The following is a 27077-nucleotide window of genomic DNA, read 5'->3' as shown; positions in this document are numbered from 1 at the left end:
CTTTAGTAATCATATTAGAGATAGCATCTGGAATAGGAAAAACTTCAGGAGTAACCTCAGAAGTCTTAAAAACAGAATGCAAACATTTGCTATTCTTGTTATCAAGAGGACTAGTTTCCTCAATACCTAAAGTAAACAATACTTCCTTATATATTTTCAATTTTTTTTTTTTTAAAAAGGTTGATTTATCAATTTCAGTGTCTGAAGTAGGATTTTCTTAGCCAGAGAAATCCTTATCAGCAGAAAATACTTCAGTATGCTGTTGATCAATACAAACTTCAGATTCATGAGAAGTTAGAGACCTTTTACGTTTATTTGAAGGCGGAATAGCAGTCATATCCTTCTCTATGGCTGCACAAATATAATCTTTTATATCTACAGGAATATCATGTACATTAGACTGAAGGTTTATCAGTAGAAGTATTTGTACTTATAGAAACATTATCAGCATGTAATAATTTCTCATAACAAGTGCCACATATTTGAGCTGAAGTAGTAAGATCAGCTAATTTACAACACACACTTAGCTTTGGTAGATTTGTTTTCAGGCAACTTGGTTTCTACAATAACATCAGAGGCAGGATCAGTTTGAGACATCTTGCAAAATGTAAAAAAAAAAAAAAACAACAACATTTAAACAAAATATCCATTTTGAGGTTTGGTAAACTTTGCCCCCTCCTGGTAGGAATGTATATTCCATATGTCACTAGCTCATGGACTCAAGCCACTTACATGAAAGAAATAACTTCAGCATCAGACGAAGGCATTATACTGTCCGAATCTGAGATTTCACCCTCAGAGGCTACCGACATATCTTCCTCCTCAGACTTATGAGAAAAAGCAACTTGGTTAACCGGAACTGGATCAGAAACCTTACTATCTGAATCTCTGACCTCTTGCGTTTTCCCTGTAGCATAAGAATGGCAGCTAATGCCTCAGATACCACAGAGGATACCTGGGCAGCAATTTCTGCACACAAATAGACTCCTCCAGGAGATAGAGAGGAATCGTAGGGCACTGCATGTGATGCCGCTTGGCTTGGGACGTTTGCAGTGAAAGCTGTGGCATTGCCTGAACAATTGAAGTACAAAAATCAGACACCAAGAACTTCACCTCCTCCTTGCACCGAAGGCAAAGAGAATGACTGGGGTTTGTGGGAAGGGAAGTTATACTTAACAGCTTGGCTGTGGTGCTCTTTTCCTCCTCCTGCTGGCCAGGAGTGATATCCCATGAACTCACCATATCTTAGAAAAGAAATATCATTTTGCTACAGTAAGGAAAGCTGAACACTTCCAAGAGATGAGATCAAGCAACTCAACCCCCAAGGCCTGTACAGAAAGATCAAAGGCTACCATCCTATGTAGATAAGATAGGTGAGACCTGCTCTCCTTCCTGAGGACAGAAAAACCAAAAATGTCAAAGCTTCACAGGACAGGACAAGGGGATAATAAAGCTTCAAAATAACTCAGATAAGGTCTGTTCTGGGATGGGTCACAAAGGTCAGATGGCATTAGGAAAACTCATTCCCTGGACAACAGCGACATCTACAGGCAATAAACTCAGGAACTGTTATAAAACATATCAATGGATTTGATTGGCTGGGACTGTCTTCATGGTGTGGCTGTTTGGCTATAAATATGTTTTAAGAAGCAGCTTGGAAAGAGGAAAAAGTTAGGACAACTACACCTAGGTAACAGACTTCATCTTCCTTTGTATACACACATTATAGTGTAGATAGAGTAGAAGAATAAAGTCTTGTATGTTAGACGCTTCTCTAACCACTCATGTATAGATCTGTAATTTAATAAATCTATGCTTTTATAAAAGACTGGTTTAAGTATTCTTTAAATAAGGTAAATGGTATATAAAGGAAAAGTCCGACACAGATTTTAGTCACTGACCCCAATATTAGAAAATGGTCTTTTTCACAGCAGGCACTCTGAAGTGTTGCAGACTGTTTGTCTTTAGCACCTCTAGTGGAAGTTTATTCCATGTATTAAAAGGATACTAAACCCAATTTTTTTTCCTTTCAGAATTCAGATATAGCATGCAATTTTAAGCACCCTGGATAGCACTTATTGGTGGCTACATTTATCCACCAATAAGCAAGTGTAAACCAGGTTTTGAACCAAAAATGGCCCGGCTCCAAAGCTTTATATTACTACTTTTTAAATAAAGATAGCAAAACAATGAATCATGAAAGAAAAAAAATTGGGGTTTAGTATCCCTTTAATCACCTTTTTCTGTGAAGAAGTTTCTGCTAATTACTCATGAACCTACTTCAGTTAGTGAGATCATGACCCCACATTCTGTTGCTTAATTTTGTGAAAAACAGAATTTATGTTTACCTGATAAATTACTTTCTCCAACGGTGTGTCCGGTCCACGGCGTCATCCTTACTTGTGGGATATTCTCTTCCCCAACAGGAAATGGCAAAGAGCCCAGCAAAGCTGGTCACATGATCCCTCCTAGGCTCCGCCTACCCCAGTCATTCGACCGACGTACAGGAGGAAATATGCATAGGAGAAACCATATGATACCGTGGTGACTGTAGTTAGAAAAAATAATTCAACAGACCTGATTAAAAAAACCAGGGCGGGCCGTGGACCGGACACACCGTTGGAGAAAGTAATTTATCAGGTAAACATAAATTCTGTTTTCTCCAACATTGGTGTGTCCGGTCCACGGCGTCATCCTTACTTGTGGGAACCAATACCAAAGCTTTAGGACACGGATGAAGGGAGGGAGCAAATCAGGTCACCTAAATGGAAGGCACCACGGCTTGCAAAACCTTTCTCCCAAAAATAGCCTCCGAAGAAGCAAAAGTATCAAATTTGTAAAATTTGGCAAAAGTGTGCAGTGAAGACCAAGTCGCTGCCTTACATATCTGATCAACAGAAGCCTCGTTCTTGAAGGCCCATGTGGAAGCCACAGCCCTAGTGGAATGAGCTGGGATTCTTTCAGGAGGCTGCCGTCCGGCAGTCTCATAAGCCAATCGGATAATGCTTTTAAGCCAAAAAGAAAGAGAGGTAGAAGTTGCTTTTTGACCTCTCCTTTTACCAGAATAAACAACAAACAAAGAAGATGTTTGTCTGAAATCTTTAGTGGCCTCTAAATAGAATTTTAGAGCACGGACTACGTCCAAATTGTGTAACAAACGTTCCTTCTTTGAAACTGGATTCGGACACAAAGAAGGTACAACTATCTCCTGGTTAATATTTTTGTTGGAAACAACTTTAGGAAGAAAACCAGGCTTAGTACGCAAAACCACCTTATCTGCATGGAACACCAGATTGGGCGGAGAACACTGCAGAGCAGATAACTCTGAAACTCTTCTAGCAGAAGAAATTGCAACCAAAAACAAAACTTTCCAAGATAATAACTTAATATCTACGGAATGTAAGGGTTCAAACGGAACCCCTTGAAGAACTGAAAGAACTAGATTAAGACTCCAGGGAGGAGTCAAAGGTCTGTAAACAGGCTTGATTCTAACCAGAGCCTGAACAAACGCTTGAACGTCTGGCACAGCTGCCAGCCTTTTGTGAAGCAAAACAGATAACGCAGAGATCTGTCCCTTCAGAGAATTTGCAGATAATCCTTTCTCCAAACCTTCTTGTAGAAAGGATAGAATCTTAGGAATTTTTATCTTGTTCCATGGGAATCCTTTAGATTCACACCAACAGATATATTTTTTCCATATCTTATGGTAAATTTTTCTAGTTACAGGCTTTCTAGCCTGAATCAGAGTATCTATTACAGAATCTGAAAACCCACGCTTTGATAAAATCAAGCGTTCAATCTCCAAGCAGTCAGTTGGAGGGAAACCAGATTCGGATGTTCGAATGGACCTTGAACAAGAAGGTCCTGTCTCAAAGGTAGCTTCCATGGTGGAGCCGATGACATTCACCAGGTCTGCATACCAAGTCCTGCGTGGCCACGCAGGAGCTATCAAGATCACCAAAGCCCTCTCCTGATTGATCCTGGCTACCAGCCTGGGAATGAGAGGAAACGGTGGGAATACATAAGCTAGGTCGAAGGTCCAAGGTGCTACTAGTGCATCTACTAGAGTCGCCTTGGGATCCCTGGATCTGGACCCGTAACAAGGAACCTTGAAGTTCTGACGAGAGGCCATCAGATCCATGTCTGGAATGCCCCATAATAGAGTTATTTGGGCAAAGATTTCTGGATGGAGTTCCCACTCCCCCGGATGGAAAGTCTGACTCAGAAAATCCGCTTCCCAATTTTCCACTCCTGGGATGTGGATTGCAGACAAGTGGCAGGAGTGATCCTCCGCCCATTGAATTATCTTGGTCACTTCCTCCATCGCCAGGGAACTCCTTGTTCCCCCCCTGATGGTTGATATATGCAACTGTCGTCATGTTGTCTGATTGAAACCTTATGAATTTGGCCTTTGCTAGATGAGGCCAAGCTTTGAGAGCATTGAATATCGCTCTCAGTTCCAGAATGTTTATCGGGAGAAGAGATTCTTCCCGAAACCATAGACCCTGAGCTTTCAGGGGTTTCCAGACCGCGCCCCAGCCCACCAGACTGGCGTCGGTCGTGACAATGACCCACTCTGGTCTGCGGAAGATCATTCCCTGTGACAGGTTGTCCAGGATCAGCCACCAACGGAGTGAATCTCTGGTCCTTTGATCTACTTGAATCGTCGGAGACAAGTCTGTATAATCCCCATTCCACTGTCTGAGCATGCACAGTTGTAATGGTCTTAGATGAATTCGTGCAAAAGGAACTATGTCCATTGCTGCAACCATCAATCCTATTACTTCCATGCACTGCGCTATGGAAGGATGAAGAACAGAATGAAGTACTTGACAAGAGCTTAGAAGTTTTGATTTTCTGACCTCTGTCAGAAAAATCCTCATTTCTAAGGAGTCTATTATTGTTCCCAAGAAGGGAACTCTTGTTGACGGGGAAAGAGAACTTTTTTCTATATTCACTTTCCATCCGTGAGATCTGAGAAAGGCTAGGACGATGTCCGTATGAGCCTTTGCTTTTGACAGAGACGACGCTTGAATCAGGATGTCGTCCAAGTACGGTACTACTGCAATGCCCCTTGGTCTTAGAACCGCTAGAAGGGACCCTAGTACCTTTGTGAAAATTCTCGGAGCAGTGGCTAATCCAAATGGAAGTGCCACAAACTGGTAATGCTTGTCCAGAAAAGCGAACCTTAGGAACAGATGATGTTCCTTGTGGATAGGAATATGTAGGTACGCATCCTTTAAATCCACCGTGGTCATAAATTGACCTTCCTGGATGGTAGGAAGGATCGTTCGAATGGTTTCCATTTTGAACGATGGAACCCTGAGAAATTTGTTTAGGATCTTGAGATCTAAAATTGGTCTGAATGTTCCTTCTTTTTTGGGAACTATGAACAGGTTGGAGTAAAACCCCATCCCTTGTTCTCCTATTGGAACTGGATGAATTACTCCCATCTTTAACAGGTCTTCTACACAATGTAAGAATGCCTGTCTTTTTATTTGGTTTGAAGATAATTGAGACCTGTGGAACCTTCCCCTTGGGGGTAGTTCCTTGAATTCCAGGAGATAACCTTGAGAAACTATTTCTAGTGCCCAAGGATCCTGAACATCTCTTGTCCAGGCCTGAGCAAAGAGAGAAAGTCTGCCCCCCACCAGATCCGGTCCCGGATCGGGGGCCATCCCTTCATGCTGTTTTGGTAGCAGTGGCAGGCTTCTTGGCCTGCTTACCCTTGTTCCAGCCTTGCATCGGTCTCCAGGCTGGTTTGGGTTGAGAAGTATTACCCTCTTGCTTAGAGGATGTAGAAGTAGAGGCTGGTCCGTTTCTGCAAAAGGGACGAAAATTAGGCTTATTTTTAGCCTTAAAAGACCTATCCTGAGGAAGGGCGTGGCCCTTTCCCCCGGTGATGTCTGAAATAATCTCTTTCAAATCAGGACCAAACAGTGTTTTACCCTTGAAAGGGATGTTAAGCAATTTTGTCTTGGAAGACACATCCGCTGACCAAGACTTTAGCCAAAGCGCTCTGCGCGCCATGATAGCAAACCCTGAATTTTTCGCCGCTAATCTAGCTAATTGCAAAGCGGCATCTAGAATAAAAGAGTTAGCCAATTTAAGTGCTTGAACTCTGTCCATAACCTCCTCATACGAAGATTCTTTATTGAGCGACTTTTCTAGTTCTTCGAACCAGAAACACGCTGCCGTAGTGACAGGAACAATGCATGAAATTGGTTGTAGAAGGTAACCTTGCTGAACAAACATCTTTTTAAGCAAACCCTCTAGTTTTTTATCCATAGGATCTTTGAAAGCACAACTATCTTCTATGGGAATAGTAGTGCGTTTGTTTAGAGTAGAGACCGCCCCCTCGACCTTAGGGACTGTCTGCCATAAGTCCTTTCTGGGGTCGACTATAGGAAATAATTTCTTAAATATAGGGGGAGGAACAAAAGGTATGCCGGGCCTTTCCCACTCCTTATTTACTATGTCCGCCACCCGCTTGGGTATAGGAAAAGTATCAGGGGGCACCGGAACCTCTAGGAACTTGTCCATCTTACATAATTTCTCTGGAATGACCAAATTGTCACAATCATCCAGAGTAGATAATACCTCCTTAAGCAGTGCGCGGAGATGTTCTAATTTAAATTTAAATGTTACAACATCAGGTTCAGCTTGTTGAGAAATTTTTCCTGAATCTGAAATTTCTCCCTCAGACAAAACCTCCCTCCTGGCCCCTTCAGATTGGTGTGAGGGTATGTCAGAAACGTTATCATCAGCGTCCTCTTGCTCTTCAGTGTTTAAAACAGAGCAATCGCGCTTTCTCTGATAAGTAGGCATTTTAGATAAAAAATTAGCAATAGAATTATCCATAACAGCCGTTAATTGTTGCATGGTAATAAGTATTGGCGCACTAGATGTACTAGGGGCCTCTTGTGTGGGCAAAACTGGTGTAGACACAGAAGGGGAAGATGCAGTACCATGCTTACTCCCCTCATTTGAAGAATCATCTTGGGCAATATTATTATCTGTGGCATCATTGTCCCTACTTTGTTTGGACACTATGTCACAATTATCACATATATTTAAATGGGGAGACACATTGGCTGAATATGCGAAAAAGTATGAAGGAATTGTTCAAAAATCACCAAAATTTCACCACAGTGTCTTAAAGCCTTAAAAGTATTGCACACCAAATTTGAAAGCTTTAACCCTTAAAATAACGGAACCGGAGCCGTTTTTACATTTAACCCCTATACAGTCCCAGGTATCTGCTTTGCTGAGACCCAACCAAGCCCAGAGGGGAATACGATACCAAATGACACCTTCTATAAGCTTTTTCAGTGGTTCTTAGCTCCTCACACATGCATCTGCATGCCTTGCTTTCCAAAAACAACTGCGCATTAGTGGCGCGAAAATGCAGTAATACCTCAGGCAGAAAAGTCTGCCAACTGCTTCCCCCAACTGAAGTTACTTCATCTCAACAGTCCTGTGTGGAAACAGCAATCGATTTTAGTAACGTTTGCTAAAATCATCTTCCTCTTACAAACAGAAATCTTCATCTCTTTTCTGTTTCAGAGTAAATAGTACATACCAGCACTATTTTAAAATAACAAACACTTGATTGAAGAATAAAAACTACATTTAAACACCAAAAAACTCTTAACCATCTCCGTGGAGATGTTGCCGGTGCAACGGCAAATAGAATGACTGGGGTAGGCGGAGCCTAGGAGGGATCATGTGACCAGCTTTGCTGGGCTCTTTGCCATTTCCTGTTGGGGAAGAGAATATCCCACAAGTAAGGATGACGCCGTGGACCGGACACACCTATGTTGGAGAAATACTTTCAACCACAGCTTTATTAAGCCACTTAATATACATATTATTAATGGTGTCTGTTTTATTTATACAAGGTACCAGTTTAGTAGCCTCAGCCCTGATATAACAGACAAGACACAATATAAACTATAGGCCATGAGTCACTTTAGGGAACTTTGTTTAGCCCTTGGCACCAATGAGCAGAAAACAGACCTCAGTATTTTGTTGCCATAAAAGCAGTTACTGTAATTGGATTTTGTAAACCGCGTAGCATACAGCTTGTACCAGTTAAATTACATTTGTTTATAAGTAACCAATTCCTTATGTCATTTTTACAAGTTACATCTATCTGTAACATAAATGTGAGTATAGGGTAGCTCATCCACTCTGAAGAAGCTATAGGAACTTCCCCAGCGGCAAAACGCGTAATGCTGGTACAAATGGCTTTTAATGCAACCATCATGAACTTAATATTACACTAGAATGCCAGAGTGGAGTTGCACACTGCCTGATCTGTATCCTGGGAGTTGAAAAGAGGCAGTGCCTCATACTTAATGGGTGAGCTTCCCTACACGGTGAACCAGAGGAAGTGGCTGTATTTGAAATGAATGCTGTGTGAATGGTGGGAGCACACAACTAGCTTTTGCATAGATGCTTGACATAACCAACTGTCCTTATACCGGAGCGTTTGATTACACTTGAGTGCCCGGACTACCTACTGCGCAGTTCACATCTCCTGTGACATAACCCAGTTAGTGACAAATTACATCTAGAGACTTATTTGCCAACGGGCACAGTATACATAGAAGGTAGAAGTTGTGGTGTAATAAGAAGCAGATATAACCCTTTATATTTAATAAAAGGGATTTTCAGAACTGTGCGCAGCTTTGGTCACTCGCTGCTGTGTAACGCTTCCTTACATACGCGGACTTTTATAGCAGAGCTTTTAAATTTGTCAAGAAAATAAATAAATTATCTACTACTAATCTGAAATGTAGATGAAGTGCTTCTGCATCATCTTTATTATGTATCTATCTATTGTATTAAGGCACACCAACAAGCCAGGCTTTCATGAGAATTACATTAGATACCTAAAAGTGCAAACGTTATGTTAGAGCATTATTTCACTGTTGTGCTTAAAGGGACGCTAAACCCAAATTTTTTTCTCTTTCGTGATTCAGATAAAGCAGCAATTTTGAGCAACTTTCTAATTTTCTCCTATTAACAATTTTTTTTCATTCTCTTGGTATCTTTATTTGAAAATGAAGGCATAAGATGCCAGCCAATTCTTGGTTTAGAACGCTGGACAGCACTTGTTTATTGGTGGGTGAATATATCCACCAATCAGCAAGAACAACCCAGGTTGTTCACCAAAAATTGGCCGGCAGCTAAACTTACATTCTTGCTTTTCAAATAAAGATACCAAGAGAATGAAGAACATTTTATAGGAGTATATTAGAAAGTTGACTGCTCTATCTGAATCTCGAAAGATAAAATGTGGGTTCAGTGTCCCTTTAACGACTGCAAAGTCTGTTCTGTACCAGAAATGCACTTCTGGGAGCTAGCTAAGTGCATCTTGTCAGCCAATGACAAGAGGAACGTGTGAGCAGCCACCAATCACCCCCAAGTCCTGCATTGCTGCTCCTGTGCTTTTAAACAAAGCATACCAAGAGAATGAGTTACATTTGATAACAGAAGTGAAAATTCCACAATGACAGACAGGTGCTGTGACTAACAATACTACTTTACAGAAGGAAATTTACCAGATATAAGAAATAAAAACAAATAAAAATGACCAGCGCCAAGCACGCTACTCACCTGTTTTTTGCCGGTACCATTATCTACCATACCATGCTGCGCAGCCATTGCTGAGGACTCGTGCAGAGAGCTGACATCAAAAGGCACATTGTCAATCTTAGCAATGTGATTGGATATATAAGCCAAGCCCAAACCTTCAGTCTGCTCCTTGTCCCGCCAGTTCTTAAAGAATTGCTTAAACAAAGGAGTCTCCCCACTTTCTGGGAGAACTTGAATCTGCAGAATGGAAATAAAAACACAGTAAAACAGAAGTTACAATATGATAGTAAAACAGCAAGGATCTCACAATGATTGTCCTTGAACAAATCAGGCGTTGTATCCTAGACTCACAAAACTCAAATAGTTTTCGCTATTTGGTATCTGAAGTGCATTGTCTGAGAAAACAAACTGCTTCCTATACAAGCCTGAAACGTGTAAGGTAAAAAACTGATGGGCTCCTACAAATACGAACTCACCTGCGCATAGATACCCAAACGCATACTACTCTGACGGATAGTTAGTTCTACACATGGGGACAGGCACACACAGTTAGTTCTACACATGGGGACAGGCACACACAGTTAGTTCTACACATGGGGACAGGCACACACAGTTAGTTCTACACATGGGGACAGGCACACACAGTTAGTTCTACACATGGGGACAGGCACACACAGTTAGTTCTACACATGGGGACAGGCACACACAGTTAGTTCTACACATGGGGACAGGCACACACAGTTAGTTCTACACATGGGGACAGGCACACACAGTTAGTTCTACACATGGGGACAGGCACACACAGTTAGTTCTACACATGGGGACAGGCACACACAGTTAGTTCTACACATGGGGACAGGCACACACAGTTAGTTCTACACATGGGGACAGGCACACACAGTTAGTTCTACACATGGGGACAGGCACACACAGTTAGTTCTACACATGGGGACAGGCACACACAGTTAGTTCTACACATGGGGACAGGCACACACAGTTAGTTCTACACATGGGGACAGGCACACACAGTTAGTTCTACACATGGGGACAGGCACACACAGTTAGTTCTACACATGGGGACAGGCACACACAGTTAGTTCTACACATGGGGACAGGCACACACAGTTAGTTCTACACATGGGGACAGGCACACACAGTTAGTTCTACACATGGGGACAGGCACACACAGTTAGTTCTACACATGGGGACAGGCACACACAGTTAGTTCTACACATGGGGACAGGCACACACAGTTAGTTCTACACATGGGGACAGGCACACACAGTTAGTTCTACACATGGGGACAGGCACACACAGTTAGTTCTACACATGGGGACAGACACACACAGTTAGTTCTACACATGGGGACAGGCACACACAGTTAGTTCTACACATGGGGACAGGCACACACAGTTAGTTCTACACATGGGGACAGGCACACACAGTTAGTTCTACACATGGGGACAGGCACACACAGTTAGTTCTACACATGGGGACAGACACGCACAGTTAGTTCTACACATGGGGACAGGTACAGCAGCGCTCAGTTACCTGGGTTTGTTTTGGATATCCCATTTTTGATATGAACTCAGTGGCAGTTTTTAAAGCCACCTTCTTCTCTTCTAGGTTGGCATTTTTACCTTAAAACAAAAGCATAGAATGATTTTTATAACAAATAGACCAGTGTGACAAGAGAAGCACAAGATATGTTAAGTCATTCAGATGTTATACATAGGCTCTTTCTTTGCTCATTAACACACAATGTGCGCCAGCCATAACTCTTTACACTCTAGCAGAGCCATGATGTTTATATACCCCTGCCTCTCAAATCTACAAAATACATTTCTAATAGAGCTTTGGTCACATCCTGTCCTATTAGTGTGCTTTATTCATCCAATGTCATGGGTAACTGGCTGCCCCCGCACCCTACTACCTGGCTCACTACTTATTACACCAGTTTTGTCCCTTTCATGGCTTATAGGATCTTCCAAACTCTCCTGTTTCATGTTTTACTGATTGTACCTCCTAATGGGAAAGCCGGTTGCTTACTGCCTGACCCCTCTACGGCCGGACTACCCCGGACGCCTGCTAAACTTTACCCCAGGTTGCTCCAGCAGACCTTTGTCCCAGAGCTCCGCTCTTTTGGGGATTGGTACCCCTAGGGAAGGCAAGAGGTGGGGTGATTGCCGGAAAGGAGCTTCCTTTGGGAACTTGGGGTTTTCGGACCCCCTACAGCCCCTACTCCACCGGGCTTACATGGCGTTTGATCTTTGATCCACTGTCACTCAGGCTCCCAGCTACGGATCATGTCGCTTTTTGGAAAGGAACACCTTGGGGCCCTGAGCTCTCTATTGGTACCTGGGGATAGCTGCCGCTCCCTCAGGATCACCCCAAAACCACCACCTCTGTACTAAGGGGACTGTATAGAACTATGATTACTACGGGGGGGGGGGGGGCGGGAATGGCGGGAGATCTGGGGTCAGATAAGAATAGAAGTGTGTGTGTGTTTTACAATAAAAATCCGTTAGTGTTTCACCTGAATACTGGTTTTGTTATTTGTTATTTGGGTGGGCTCTAACTATAATCACTTCTCGCCGCTCTATATCTACAAGTTCCAGGTACAGGAAAGACCCTCTTGGCAGAGCTACCCAGTCGGGGTAGCCGGTGTCCCTCACATACATAAAAGAATAAATATCTATTATGCTAAACCCTTTTGTTGGACCATTGGATACAAAAGATAACCGTTCAATACCTGAATTTATGAATCATACATTTATGACTAACAAAGTTTTCTCCCATTTCAATACAAACCTTTCCATATAAATATTTTTCCATCAGAGCCATGATCTAAAATAAAGCAGTCGTCTGAATTCAGCGCAGACTGTGTAAACGGGTTCTCATCTGCCACAAGAGACACTGACATGGATCCATCGCTGTTGGAAACCTTCAAGGAAAGAGACAGATTGATTTTAAGTGCACAATACAAAAGCCCATTAATGTTATCAAGAGGTTGGCACTTTGTTTATATAATGTAAGGCTGTGTGTACTATTGGAAATCTTTACAGTGTGTTGTAAAACTGCTGGTTACAACAGGAAATACGCACCAGGGCTCGACAAACCCCAGAGCCATTGGCTCCTAGAATTTTACCTCCAACTTAACTTTTTAGGTTATTATCCAAATACCACTGTCTGGATACTAATAGAACATTGCATTCTTAATGGCTCCTAAATCCTAAACAGATTTGTTGACGCAACTTCTGCCCACATAAATAAATCAAATGGTTATTTAAAACTGAATATTTAAGGGGATTTTGCAAGTTGTTTGTACAAAGTTGTAAGTAAAGTGGCCAAGTCTGAAATAATTTAGAATGGCAAAAACGTCAATATCTTATTACAAAGAATATAGATAATTATTGTTGCAGACGCTAACAATATCACAAGGACACCTTCCAACATCTGGAGAGAAGGGTTGTAAAAGCAGATCTGATTTTCCTTTTCAAACCTACACAAGAATGGAATCTGTATTCTCTGACTTGGCAGAGAAGATGGAAATGTCTTAAAGAACTTCTATACACAATATCTATGGGAACATTAATTGAAATATTGAAAATGGAGGTTTGGAGAAGACCGCTCCAATGGCAGAGATAATTGAGAATCGGTCTGGGGGAAGCAATGACCTGGGATAAAATTAGGCTAAAGGCAATATAAACTTCATTTTCTATTAAACTATAAAAAGGCTCCGTTTTCAGGTAAATATTTTAATGTAATGCTTAGGAACAGAGAGCTCAGTCACAAACATACAACCTCTAAATGCAGGTCAGGGACAACCTTCCCCCCCAGCACCAAAAACTACTGGGACAAAAAAAAAAAAAAAAAAATGTATCAAAATCTCATGACATTCAAACCAAAATAGACATTGTGCTTAATACATTTTTATTTTTAAATAACCACGACATATGTCATGATAGGGAGCAATCAGGTTATAAGAGGTCATCAGACAGACACTCAAATGCAGGGAGGGCGTATTTCTGTAACGGACTGCGCTGTAAAATCAGGGGCGGATATGTGAAGCACAAGCCACATGAATTGAGATAAAGTTGAATGTGGATTTAGGTATCTGATTATAGAAAACAGAGCCAACAGGTTTGGTTACTGTGAGTTGACAATGACAACATGAGATGAAACCATCGTGCAGTAGTTATGGGACTACATTTAGGGACTTTATGGTAACAGGATGGAAAGGACTAGGAAATGAGTGAGGAGGATTTTAGTAACAATTTCCTTATAACACGACCTACATTGTCTGGAGTTTGATTTGTGTTGTGTTTGCTGGAGAAACTTTACAACTATAAAAAGCACCAAGCAGAATATTTGGAAATAGTGTTGACCCTTTACACCGTTTATGCAGTAGCTGAAAAACATACAATACTCCCATACCATCATACATCCACCAGAAGCACCATCCCAGATAGGAGAGAACAGAGAGCAGTGCAGCTAGCTCACACTACAGAGAAAGCAGAAGTACAGCTAGCTCACACTACAGAGAGAGCAGAAGTACAGCTAGCCCACACTACAGATAGAACAGAAGTACAGCTAGCTCACACTACAGAGAGAGCAGAAGTACAGCTAGCTCACACTACAGATAGAGAGAAGTACAGCTAGCTCACACTACAGATAGAGAAAAGTGCAGCTAGCTCACACTACAGAGACAGAGAGAGAAGTGCAGCTAGCTCACACTACAGAGAGAGAGAAGTGCAGCTAGCTCACACTACAGAGACAGAGAGAGAAGTGCAGCTAGCTCACACTACAGAGACAGAGAGAGAAGTGCAGCTAGCTCACACTACAGAGAGAGAGAAGTGCAGCTAGCTCACACTACAGAGAGAGAGAAGTGCAGCTAGCTCACACTACAGAGAGAGAGAGAAGTGCAGCTAGCTCACACTACAGAGAGAGAGAAGTGCAGCTAGCTCACACTACAGAGAGAGAGAAGTGCAGCTAGCTCACACTACAGAGAGAGAGAAGTGCAGCTAGCTCACACTACAGAGAGAGAGAGAGAAGTGCAGCTAGCTCACACTACAGATAGAGAAAAGTGCAGCTAGCTCACACTACAGAGACAGAGAGAGAAGTGCAGCTAGCTCACACTACAGAGAGAGAGAAGTGCAGCTAGCTCACACTACAGAGAGAGAGAAGTGCAGCTAGCTCACACTACAGAGAGAGAGAAGTGCAGCTAGCTCACACTACAGAGAGAGAGAAGTGCAGCTAGCTCACACTACAGAGAGAGAGAAGTGCAGCTAGCTCACACTACAGAGAGAGAGAAGTGCAGCTAGCTCACACTACAGAGAGAGAGAAGTGCAGCTAGCTCACACTACAGAGAGAGAGAAGTGCAGCTAGCTCACACTACAGAGAGAGAGAAGTACAGCTAGCTCACACTACAGAGAGAGAGAGAGAAGTGCAGCTAGCTCACACTACAGAGAGAGAGAGAGAAGTGCAGCTAGCTCACACTACAGAGACAGAGAAGTGCAGCTAGCTCACACTACAGAGAGAGAGAAGTGCAGCTAGCTCACACTACAGAGACAGAGAGAGAAGTGCAGCTAGCTCACACTACAGAGAGAGAGAGAGAAGTGCAGCTAGCTCACACTACAGAGAGAGCAGAAGTACAGCTAGCTCACACTACAGAGACAGAGAGAAGTACAGCTAGCTCACACTACAGAGACAGAGAGAGAAGTACAGCTAGCTCACACTACAGAGACAGAGAGAGAAGTGCAGCTAGCTCACACTACAGAGACAGAGAGAGAAGTGCAGCTAGCTCACACTACAGAGACAGAGAGAGAAGTGCAGCTAGCTCACACTACAGAAAGAGAGAAGTGCAGCTAGCTCACACTACAGAGAGAGAGAAGTGCAGCTAGCTCACACTACAGAGAGAGAGAAGCGCAGCTAGCTCACACTACAGAGAGAGAGAAGTGCAGCTAGCTCACACTACAGAGAGAGAGAAGTGCAGCTAGCTCACACTACAGAGAGAGAGAAGTGCAGCTAGCTCACACTACAGAGAGAGAGAAGTGCAGCTAGCTCACACTACAGAGAGAGAGAAGTGCAGCTAGCTCACACTACAGAGAGAGAGAAGTGCAGCTAGCTCACACTACAGAGAGACAGAAGTGCAGCTAGCTCACACTACAGAGAGACAGAAGTGCAGCTAGCTCACACTACAGAGAGACAGAAGTGCAGCTAGCTCACACTACAGAGAGACAGAAGTGCAGCTAGCTCACACTACAGAGAGACAGAAGTGCAGCTAGCTCACACTACAGAGAGACAGAAGTGCAGCTAGCTCACACTACAGAGAGACAGAAGTGCAGCTAGCTCACACTACAGACAGAAGTACAGCTAGCTCACACTACAGACAGAAGTACAGCTAGCTCACACTACAGAGAGACAGAAGTGCAGCCAGCTCACACTACAGAGAGAGATAAGTACAGCTAGCTCACACTACAGAGAGAGATAAGTACAGCTAGCTCACACTACAGAGAGAGAAGTACAGCTAGCTCACACTACAGATAGAACAGAAGTACAGCTAGCTCACACTACAGAGAGAGAGAAGTACAGCTAGCTCACACTACAGAGAGAGTACAGCTAGCTCACACTACAGAGAGAGAGTACAGCTAGCTCACACTACAGAGAGACAGAAGTACAGCTAGCTCACACTACAGAGAGAGAGAAGTACAGCTAGCTCACACTACACCATCACCAAGCATGCACAATACGCAGCCTCTGGGTTACCACATCAGCATTTCCTCCTTCATGGAACACCTAGAATAAAAACAAACCACTTGTTCTTTAGCGGAGATCAGGAAGATTCTGAGGGGGAAGGCAAGAGAGTCACTTACTGTATAGGAGTTTTTGTAAAGTGCAGACAGCAGATGCCTTAAAGGTAAAGTGAAGCTAGAATAAAACTAGAAAGCGCACGTGATTTTAAACAACCTTATTAAATGTGTTCATCCTTTACTAGAGAGTAACGCTAGGTATGCTGAGCTCCTAACAGTAGCTTGTGTAACTGCTAGAGACATTGTTGCAGTTACCAACACTGCTACCAGATGGCTAAAGACACGTGCACGCTCCTGAGCTAAACTATGAGTACTCTACTGGTAGGTAGCTGAACACATCTGGCTTGTTAGTGCACTGCTGCTCATTCACCAAAGAACACCAAAAGAAAAAAGCAAATTTGATAATAGAAGTAAATTGGAGAGTTGTTTAAAATGATATCTTCTATCTGAATCATGAAACAAACAAACAAACACTGTGTTTCAGGTCTTACAGTTTGACTTTACTGTCCTGAATATCGTCATTTATAGAAAAAAAGTGCTGGTAGAACCAATTTATCCGGCAGCTAGAAGTCAATAGGACGTTATCATGGCTTTATATTTGTTTAATGGAAATGTCTCACCCACTGCTGCTGCAATATAAATGTTACCCATAAGTAAATCTGCACTCTAGGGGGTTTAGCCTCGTGTGTAATGTAATGCAGTTATACTGAGATTGTCTGTGTATAGAGCAATGGTACAGAGTCTCTCATATGTAACCCCCAGAGGGACAGGAGACCAGGAGTGCATACTGAAGTTATACTGAGATTGTCTGTGTATAGGGCAATGCTACAGTGAGTCTCATATGTAACCCCCAGAGGCACAGGAGTGCATACTGAAGTTATACTGAGATTGTCTGTGTATAGGGCAATGCTACAGTGAGTCTCATATGTAACCCCCAGAGGCACAGGAGACCAGGAGTGCATACTGAAGTTATACTGAGATTGTCTGTGTATAGGGCAATGCTACAGTGAGTCTCATATGTAACCCCCAGAGGCACAGGAGACCAGGAGTGCATACTGAAGTTATACTGAGATTGTCTGTGTATAGGGCAATGCTACAGTGAGTCTCGCATGTCACCCCCAGAGGGACAGGAGACCAGGAGTGCATACTGCAGTATACTGACATTGTCTGTGAATAGGGCAATGCTACAGTGAGTCTCACATGTCACCACTAGAGGGACTGGAGACCAGGAGTGCATACTGCAGTTATACTGAGATTGTCTTTGAATAGGGCAATGCTACAGTGAGTCTCACAGATCAACCCCAGAGGCACAGGAGACCAGGAGTGCATACAGCAGTTATACTGAGATTGTCTGTGTATAGGGCAATGCTACAGTGAGTCTCACAGATCAACCCCAGAGGCACAGGAGACCAGGAGTGCATACAGCAGTTATACTGAGATTGTCTGTGTATAGGGCAATGCTACAGTGAGTCTCACAGATCAACCCCAGAGGCACAGGAGACCAGGAGTACATACTGCAGTTATCCTGAGATTGTCTGTGTATAGGGCAATGCTACAATGAGTCTCACATGTCACCCCCAGAGGCACAGGAGACCAGGAGTGCATACTGCAGTTATACTGAGATTGTCTGTGTATAGAGCAATGGTACAGAGTCTCTCATATGTAACCCCCAGAGGGACAGGAGACCAGGAGTACATACTGCAGTTATCCTGAGATTGTCTGTGTATAGGGCAATGGTACAGTGAGTCTCACATGTCACCCCCAGAGGGACAGGAGACCGGGAGTACATACTGCAGTTATACTGATATTGTCTGTGTATAGAGCAATGGTACAGTGAGTCTCACATGTCACCCCCAGAGGGAGAGGAGACCAGGAGTACATACTGCAGTTATACTGAGATTGTCTGTGTATAGGGTAATGCTACAGTGAGTCTCACATGTCACCCCCAGAGGGAGAGGAGACCAGGAGTACATACTGCAGTTATCCTGGGATTGTCTGTGTATAGGGCAATGCTACAGTGAGTCTCACATGTCACCACTAGAGGGACTGGAGACCAGGAGTGCATACTGCAGTTATACTGAGATTGTCTTTGTATAGGGCAATGCTACAGTGAGTCTCACAGATCAACCCCAGAGGCACAGGAGACCAGGAGTGCATACAGCAGTTATACTGAGATTGTCTGTGTATAGAGCAATGGTACAGAGTCTCATATATGTAACCCCCAGAGGGACAGGAGACCAGGAGTACATCTGCAGTTATACTGAGATTGTCTGTGTATAGAGCAATGGTACAGAGTCTCTCATATGTAACCCCCAGAGGGACAGGAGACCAGGAGTACATACTGCAGTTATACTGAGATTGTCTGTGTATAGGGCAATGGTACAGTGTGTCTCACATGTCACCCCCAGAGGGACAGGAGACCGGGAGTACATACTGCAGTTATACTGATATTGTCTGTGTATAGAGCAATGGTACAGTGAGTCTCACATGTCACCCCCAGAGGGAGAGGAGACCAGGAGTACATACTGCAGTTATACTGAGATTGTCTGTGTATAGGGTAATGCTACAGTGAGTCTCACATATGTAACCCCCAGAGGGACAGGAGACCAGGAGTGCATACTGCAGTTATACTGAGATTGTCTGTGTATAGAGCAATGGTACAGAGTCTCTCATATGTAACCCCCAGAGGGACAGGAGACCAGGAGTACATACTGCAGTTATACTGAGATTGTCTGTGTATAGGGTAATGCTACAGTGAGTCTCACATGTCACCCCCAGAGGGACAGGAGACCAGGAGTGCATACTGCAGTTATACTGAGATTGTCTGTGTATAGGGTAATGCTACAGTGAGTCTCACATATGTAACCCCCAGAGGGACAGGAGACCAGGAGTACATACTGCAGTTATACTGAGATTGTCTGTGTATAGGGTAATGCTACAGTGAGTCTCACATGTCACCCCCAGAGGGACAGGAGACCAGGAGTGCATACTGCAGTATACTGACATTGTCTGTGTATAGGATAATGCTACAGTGAGTCTCACATGTCACCCCCAGAGGGACAGGAGACCAGGAGTGCATACTGCAGTTATCCTGGGATTGTCTGTGTATAGGGCAATGGTACAGTGAGTCTCACATGTCACCCCCAGAGGGAGAGGAGACCAGGAGTGCATACTGCAGTTATACTGAGATTGTCTGTGTATAGGGCAATGCTACAGTGAGTCTCACATGTCACCCCCAGAGGGACAGGAGACCAGGAGTACATACTGCAGTTATCCTAAGATTGTCTGTGTATAGGGCAATGTTACAGTGAGTCTCACATGTCACCCCCAGAGGCACAGGAGACCAGGAGTACATACTGCAGTTATACTGAGATTGTCTGTGTATAGGGCAATGTTACAGTGAGTCTCACATGTCACCCCCAGAGGCACAGGAGTCCAGGAGTACATACTGCAGTTATACTGAGATTGTCTGTGTATAGGGCAATGCTACAGTGAGTCTCACATGTCACCCCCAGAGGGACAGGAGACCAGGAGTGCATACTGCAGTTATACTGAGATTGTCTGTGTATAGGGCAATGCTACAGTGAGTCTCACATGTCACCCCCAGAGGCACAGGAGAACAGGAGTACATACTGCAGTTATCCTGAGATTGTCTGTGTATAGGGCAATGCTACAGTGAGTCTCACATGTCACCCCCAGAGGGTCAGGAGACCAGGAGTGCATACTGCAGTTATACTGAGATTGTCTGTATATAGGGCAATGCTACAGTGAGTCTCTCATATGTAACCCCCAGAGGGTCAGGAGACCAGGAGTGCATACTGCAGTTATCCTGAGATTGTCTGTGTATAGTGCAATGGTACAGTGAGTCTCACATATGTAACCCCCAGAGGGACAGGAGACCAGGAGTACATACTGCAGTTATACTGAGATTGTCTGTGTATAGAGCAATGGTACAGTGAGTCTCACATATGTAACCCCCAGAGGGACAGGAGACCAGGAGTACATACTGCAGTTATACTGAGATTGTCTGTGTATAGGGCAATGGTACAGAGTCTCTCATATGTAACCCCCAGAGGGACAGGAGACCAGGAGTACATACTGCAGTTATCCTGAGATTGTCTGTGTATAGGGCAATGCTACAGTGAGTCTCACATGTCACCCCCAGAGGGACAGGAGACCAGGAGTGCATACTGCAGTTATACTGATATTGTCTGTGTATAGGGTAATGTTACAGTGAGTCTCATATGTCACCCCCTGAGGGACAGGAGACCAGGAGTACATACTGCAGTTATTCTGAGATTGTCTGTGTATAGGGCAATGCTACAGTGAGTCTCACATGTCACCCCCAGAGGGACAGGAGACCAGGAGTGCATACTGCAGTTATACTGAGATTGTCTGTGTATAGGGCAATGCTACAGTGAGTCTCACATGTCACCCCCAGATGTACAAGAGACCAGGAGTACATACTGCAGTTATCCTGAGATTGTCTGTGTATAGGGCAATGCTACAGTGAGTCTCACATGTCACCCCCAGAGGGACAGGAGACCAGGAGTGCATACTGCAGTTATGAGATTGTCTGTGTATAGGGTAATGCTACAGTGAGTCTCACAGGTCACCCCCAGATGTACAAGAGACCAGGAGTACATACTGCAGTATCCTGAGATTGTCTGTGTATAGGGCAATGCTACAGTGAGTCTCACATGTCACCCCCAGAGGGACAGGAGACCAGGAGTACATACTGCAGTTATCCTGAGATTGTCTGTGTATAGGGCAATGCTACAGTGAGTCTCACATGTCACCCCCAGAGGGTCAGGAGACCAGGAGTGCATACAACAGTTATACTGAGATTATCTGTGTATAGGGTAATGCTACAGTGAGCCATGTCACCCCCAGAGGGACAGGAGACCAGTAGTGCATACAGCAGTTATACTAAGATTGTCTGTGTATTGGGTAATGGTACAGTGAGTCTCACATGTCACCCCCAGAGGGACAGGAGACCAGGAGTGCATACTGCAATTATAATGAGATTGTCTGTGTATAGGGCAATGGTACAGTGAGTATCACATGTCACCCCCAGAGGCACAGGAGACCAGGAGTGCATACTGCAGTTATACTGAGATTGTCTGTGTATTGGGTAATGGTACAGTGAGTCTCACATGTCACCCCCAGAGGGACAGGAGACCAGGAGTGCATACAGCAGTTATACTAAGATTATCTGTGTATAGGGTAATGCTACAGCGAGTCTCACATGTCACCCCCAGAGGGACAGGAGACCAGTAGTGCATACAGCAGTTATACTAAGATTATCTGTGTATAGGGTAATGCTACAGCGAGTCTCACATGTCACCCCTAGAGGGACAGGAGACCAGTAGTGCATACAGCAGTTATACTAAGATTATCTGTGTATAGGGTAATGCTACAGCGAGTCTCACATGTCACCCCCAGAGGGACAGGAGACCAGGAGTGCATACTGCAGTTATACTGAGATTGTCTGTGTATAGGGCAATGCTACAGTGAGCCATGTCACCCCCAGAGGGACAGGAGACCAGGAGTGCATACTGCAGTTATCCTGAGATTGCCTGTGTATAAGGTAATGGTACAGTGAGTCTCACATGTCACCCCCAGAGTGACAGGAGACCAGAAAAAGCAGCAATCTAAGCTTAGGTGCAGGCACATTTTTGGTTTAGCACACTAGGTACACACATTTAGCGCTACCCAGCTGCTGAACCAAAAATGGGCCAGCTCCTAAGCTTAGATTCCTGCTTTTTCAAATAAAGATACCATGAGAGCAAAGAAAAATTAATAGGAGTACATTAGAAATGTGCTACTCTATCTGAATCATGAGAGAAATACATTTGGGACTGTGCCTCAGACAAACCCCTCACTGAGCCCACATGATACGGCAATAGGTTGGAGTACACTTTTATTAGTTTAGCTGCTTGTGACTTCCAGCTCAGACACGCACACTGGATTACACTGACCTTATACAGCTTAGCAAGCTTCCTATTGGACGCATCGGCTTTAATGTCATCAGAGGGTCCTTCTGGCAAGTCTGGCTTCTCTCCCAGAACCTAGAGAAAAAAAACAGGTGAACACGTTCTTCTGTATAAAGGCTCTTCTGGGAAAAGCTAAATCTTATATCATTTTATTGTCATTTGTTTGGGAAATACTAAATGTCACTAATCAGCACTGACAGAAAATTGTATCAGCCTGTGTTAGACAATCTAATACACGTACATTTATTAACTGCCCCTCGTATGCACAAGACAGAGCATTATTTCTGTAAACCTTAGTGTGTTTAATCTGGTAGCAGCCGATCCTTTATTCTGTCCCATATACCCTATTGCTCCACAAGACACCTGCCCTCTCTTTACTCCCTATTTAATGCTCGTCCCTACCGCACACACACACACACAGATACACACACACACGCAGATACACACACACACACACACACACACACACACACACACACACAGATACACACACACAGATACACACACACACACACACACAGATACACAGATACACACACACACAGATACACAGATACACAGATACACACACACGCAGATACACACACCATAATGTGTCCATATAAAAAGATTGCATATGGAAAAACAAACAAACAAAAAAAAACGACGACATACTCCGTTATGAGAGTTTAATATTGACTTTAGTTTTCCTGTAACAGTGTTGTCTGATAAGGATTAAACATGACCTAGTCTAACACTCAGGCACAGCTAGTGGGTTTATTTTGTTTTATTATTTTACATTTTCATTTTAAATGCTGAAGGAAACAAGATAGCATAATAGCAGTTATTTAGTTATCAGATACCTGGGCGCTATATATATATATATATATATATATATATATATATATATATATATATATATATATATATATATATATATATATATATATATATATATATATATATATATATATATATATATATATATATATATATATATATATATATATATATATATATATATATGGTAAATAAATGCACAACACAGATAGGACCCTTCAGACAAACAGGGCCCCCTGCAGAGGTGCTACAGATGGGAAACGTCACACACTGGTAGTAAAACTATTACCAGGATTAATTACAAAGCAGACAAGATTTTATATCTGCTGGGGAAATGTTGGTGTTAGTACCAGCACTCTCCAGCAGAGGGCTCACTGCTTATTCTCAGCAGTGAAAAAAGTAAATATGAATGAAGGATAAACAGTTTCCTTCGGTTATAAAATCTGTCTCTGTGGTAAAAGCTTAAAGGGACCGTACACTGTAAAATTGTTTTTATATTAATTTATTTGCAATGACTTATACCAGCTGCAGAGTATAAAATGGAGGAGAAAATGCATTTTCAGGTTTATTTGTGTATATGAAGTAGCTGTTTTTTAATTTGAAATCACAGCCTATTACAAGGGGTTGAGCTTCAGGTAATATCAGATCTCATATTACTTTGTGTACACACACGTGCTTCCTTATATTATATTTGTCTGTAAAACTAAAGCTCAATACATAGAGAGAACAATGGAAAAGTATCATTTTATTACTCAACGATCCTGCACCCCACTGAGAGTGTAATCTCTTCTGCTGGCTGTGTTTACTTAGGCTTGTCAATAGCTGAGACTCCAGTATAGAAACTTTCAGTATAGGTTGGGAAACCACAGGCTAAATCAGCTATTTCAAAGGCCAAAATAGGGGTAAAGGAGCTACTTGTAAACAATTTAATACACTCCAGCAGGTAAAATAAATCATTGGGAACAATTTAAATGGGAGAAAATGTTTGGATGAACTGTCCCTTTAACTCCTTTGCATGAGAGAATACTATAGTAGGTTTAAGAGTGTGCACGTGTTCTGTGAACTATATCACAGTGATGTCTGCAGCAATGTTTGTAACAATTGTATACATATAGGGCTAGATTAGATTAGAGTGGCATGCGAAAGTTATCACGGGTCGCAAAAAGCAATGTCAACTGCGCAATCTTAAATGCGTACTACATGTTGAAAGTAAATGGGTGTGCATGAGCGCAAACAGAATTTGCACTCTTAGGATTAGCGCCCCTAAAGACCTAGCTAAGTGTAAAAGGAAAAAAAGTGCTCCAAATACATAAAAAAAAAAAAAATTAAGTGACACTAGGTCTGTCCCCCCCCCCCCCCCGGCAGGTACACTTATAGACAATGTCTTTTCCCCCCCTCCCGGCAAGTACAGTTACCGACACTAGGTCTTTCTCCCCTCCGGCATGTACAGTTACTGACACTAGGTCTGTCCCCAACTCCAATAGGGCTAAAATCTAGCACAAAATGTCCCAAGCAGTGTGCACACGCTGTGTCGGGTTAACTGCCAAACCCCCAGGAATAATACCAAATAACCAAACAGCACCACTTGTAATTTCCAAATTATCTTTTATTCCATATAACATGGGCAGCAAAAAGTAGTAAAGCAGAACTTTAGGTCTGTCCCCCCCGGTGAGCCCTGCAGGTACAGTTACTGACACTAGGCCTGTTCCCCCGGCAGGTACATTTACTGACACTAGGTCTGTCCCCCCGGCAGGTACAGTTACTGACACTAGGCCTGTTCCCCCCGGCAGGTACAGTTACTGACACTAGGCCTGTTCCCCCCGGCAGGTACAGTTACTGACACTAGGCCTGTTCCCCCCGGCAGGTACAGTTACTGACACTAGGCCTGTTCCCCCCGGCAGGTACAGTTACTGACACTAGGCCTGTTCCCCCCGGCAGGTACAGTTACTGACACTAGGCCTGTTCCCCCCGGCAGGTACAGTTACTGACACTAGGCCTGTTCCCCCCGGCAGGTACAGTTACTGACACTAGGCCTGTTCCCCCCGGCAGGTACAGTTACTGACACTAGGCCTGTTCCCCCCCGGCAGGTACAGTTACTGACACTAGGCCTGTTCCCCCCCGGCAGGTACAGTTACTGACACTAGGCCTGTTCCCCCCCGGCAGGTACAGTTACTGACACTAGGCCTGTTCCCCCCCGGCAGGTACAGTTACTGACACTAGGCCTGTTCCCCCCCGGCAGGTACATTTACTGACACTAGGCCTGTTCCCCCCCGGCAGGTACAGTTACTGACACTAGGCCTGTTCCCCCCCGGCAGGTACAGTTACTGACACTAGGCCTGTTCCCCCCCGGCAGGTACAGTTACTGACACTAGGTCTGTCCCCCCGGCAGGTACAGTTACTGACACTAGGTCTGTCCCCCCGGCAGGTACAGTTACTGACACTAGGTCTGTCCCCCCGGCAGGTACAGTTACTGACACTAGGCCTGTTCCCCCCCGGCAGGTACAGTTACTGACACTAGGTCTGTCCCCCCGGCAGGTACAGTTACTGACACTAGGTCTGTCCCCCCGGCAGGTACAGTTACTGACACTAGGTCTGTCCCCCCGGCAGGTACAGTTACTGACACTAGGTCTGTCCCCCCGGCAGGTACAGTTACTGACACTAGGTCTGTCCCCCCGGCAGGTACAGTTACTGACACTAGGTCTGTCCCCCCGGCAGGTACAGTTACTGACACTAGGTCTGTCCCCCCGGCAGGTACAGTTACTGACACTAGGTCTGTTTCCCCCCTGTGTGCTCTGCAGGTACAGTTACTGACACTAGGTCTGTCCCCCGGGATGTACAGTTACCAACAGTAGGTCAGTCATGTGACTTTCATTTCTCAGAAAGTTTCTCTTTTCAGCACAGGGTTAAGTTTATCTTTTTTCTAACGACTAACCCAAGATAACTAAATCTGAAAACTTTATGCATTACTATGTCAATTTAAATCATAATTTCTGTCCTTTGTACCCAACGGGTAATCTAGTCTCGCGGCTCACTTTATTGCCCGCAGTGATGTCACGATATAAGGAAGCGCTTGTTATTACAGCACGCTGTAAGCAGCGACATGTGAGGCAATTTCTTTGTCACTACAAGACACAAACATTTCTAAACCCTGTAACTTTTTCAACAAACTTCTACAAGAAAGGTCTTATCGGCAGGGTATTTTACTTTCCTTGAGCCAATGCAAAACAGATAATGCTTACAGGTCGGGGAGGGGCGTATAATATTTGTAAAAAGGGACGTGAAACCCAAAATGTTTCTCTTTCATGATTCAGATAGAGAATACAATTTTAAACAACTTTACAATTTTCTTCTATTTTATTTGCTTCGTTCTCTAGTTATCTTTTGCCAAAAGGTTTATCAAGGATAGATTAGATTCAGATATCTATATTGTCATTGGCTCACCCATGTGTTCAGTTAGCAGCCAGTAGTGCATTGCTGCTCCTTTAAAAAAAGCATACCAAAAGAATGAAGCCAATTGGATAACATTTTTAACAACTTTCCAGTTTACTTAAGTAACTATGTTCTACCTAAATCATGAGAAAAGGTTTGGGTTTCATGTCCCTTTAAGTTTGTACTTTGCTGTAATCTGAGCTCTCCGGTGCCCCATAAAATGCAGATTAGTGCAAGATGTTGGAATTTGTCTCAGACCTTATGGGGTTCTATTTTCAGTGTTGTGCAAGGATCAGACGCTCCGTTAACTGAATGTTAACTGCAGAAATGATGCCTATTTCAGCCACAGATCTGTTAAAAGCATCAAGTTCAGAAGGAACATGGGTAGGACCATATCAACCTCAGTTTACAGAGAGGA

At 43.6% G+C, this 27077-nt stretch overlaps 1 protein-coding gene across 5 annotated transcripts in view; it reads right to left on the bottom strand.

Moving 5' to 3' along the window:
- Window positions 1–27077, bottom strand: part of GSN (gelsolin) — a 118181-nt gene that overhangs the window by 26733 nt on the left and 64371 nt on the right. For 3 of the 5 annotated variants that reach the window (XM_053696221.1, XM_053696218.1, XM_053696219.1), the window contains 5 exons: window positions 22397–22486; window positions 16372–16401; window positions 12415–12547; window positions 11155–11243; window positions 9625–9840 (listed from right to left, as the gene is read on the bottom strand). In XM_053696221.1, coding sequence (XP_053552196.1) covers window positions 9625–9840; window positions 11155–11243; window positions 12415–12547; window positions 16372–16401; window positions 22397–22486 — 558 coding nt within the window. The remainder of the gene's footprint in view (window positions 1–9624; window positions 9841–11154; window positions 11244–12414; window positions 12548–16371; window positions 16402–22396; window positions 22487–27077) is intronic. The other 2 variants (XM_053696220.1, XM_053696222.1) reach the window with 1 other exon arrangement.

Source organism: Bombina bombina, chromosome 12 (assembly GCF_027579735.1).
Source record: "Bombina bombina isolate aBomBom1 chromosome 12, aBomBom1.pri, whole genome shotgun sequence".
Classification (NCBI taxonomy): domain Eukaryota; kingdom Metazoa; phylum Chordata; class Amphibia; order Anura; family Bombinatoridae; genus Bombina; species Bombina bombina.
The sequence above is the reverse complement of the archived record's forward strand: the minus strand, read 5'-3'. Positions and strand labels throughout refer to the sequence as shown.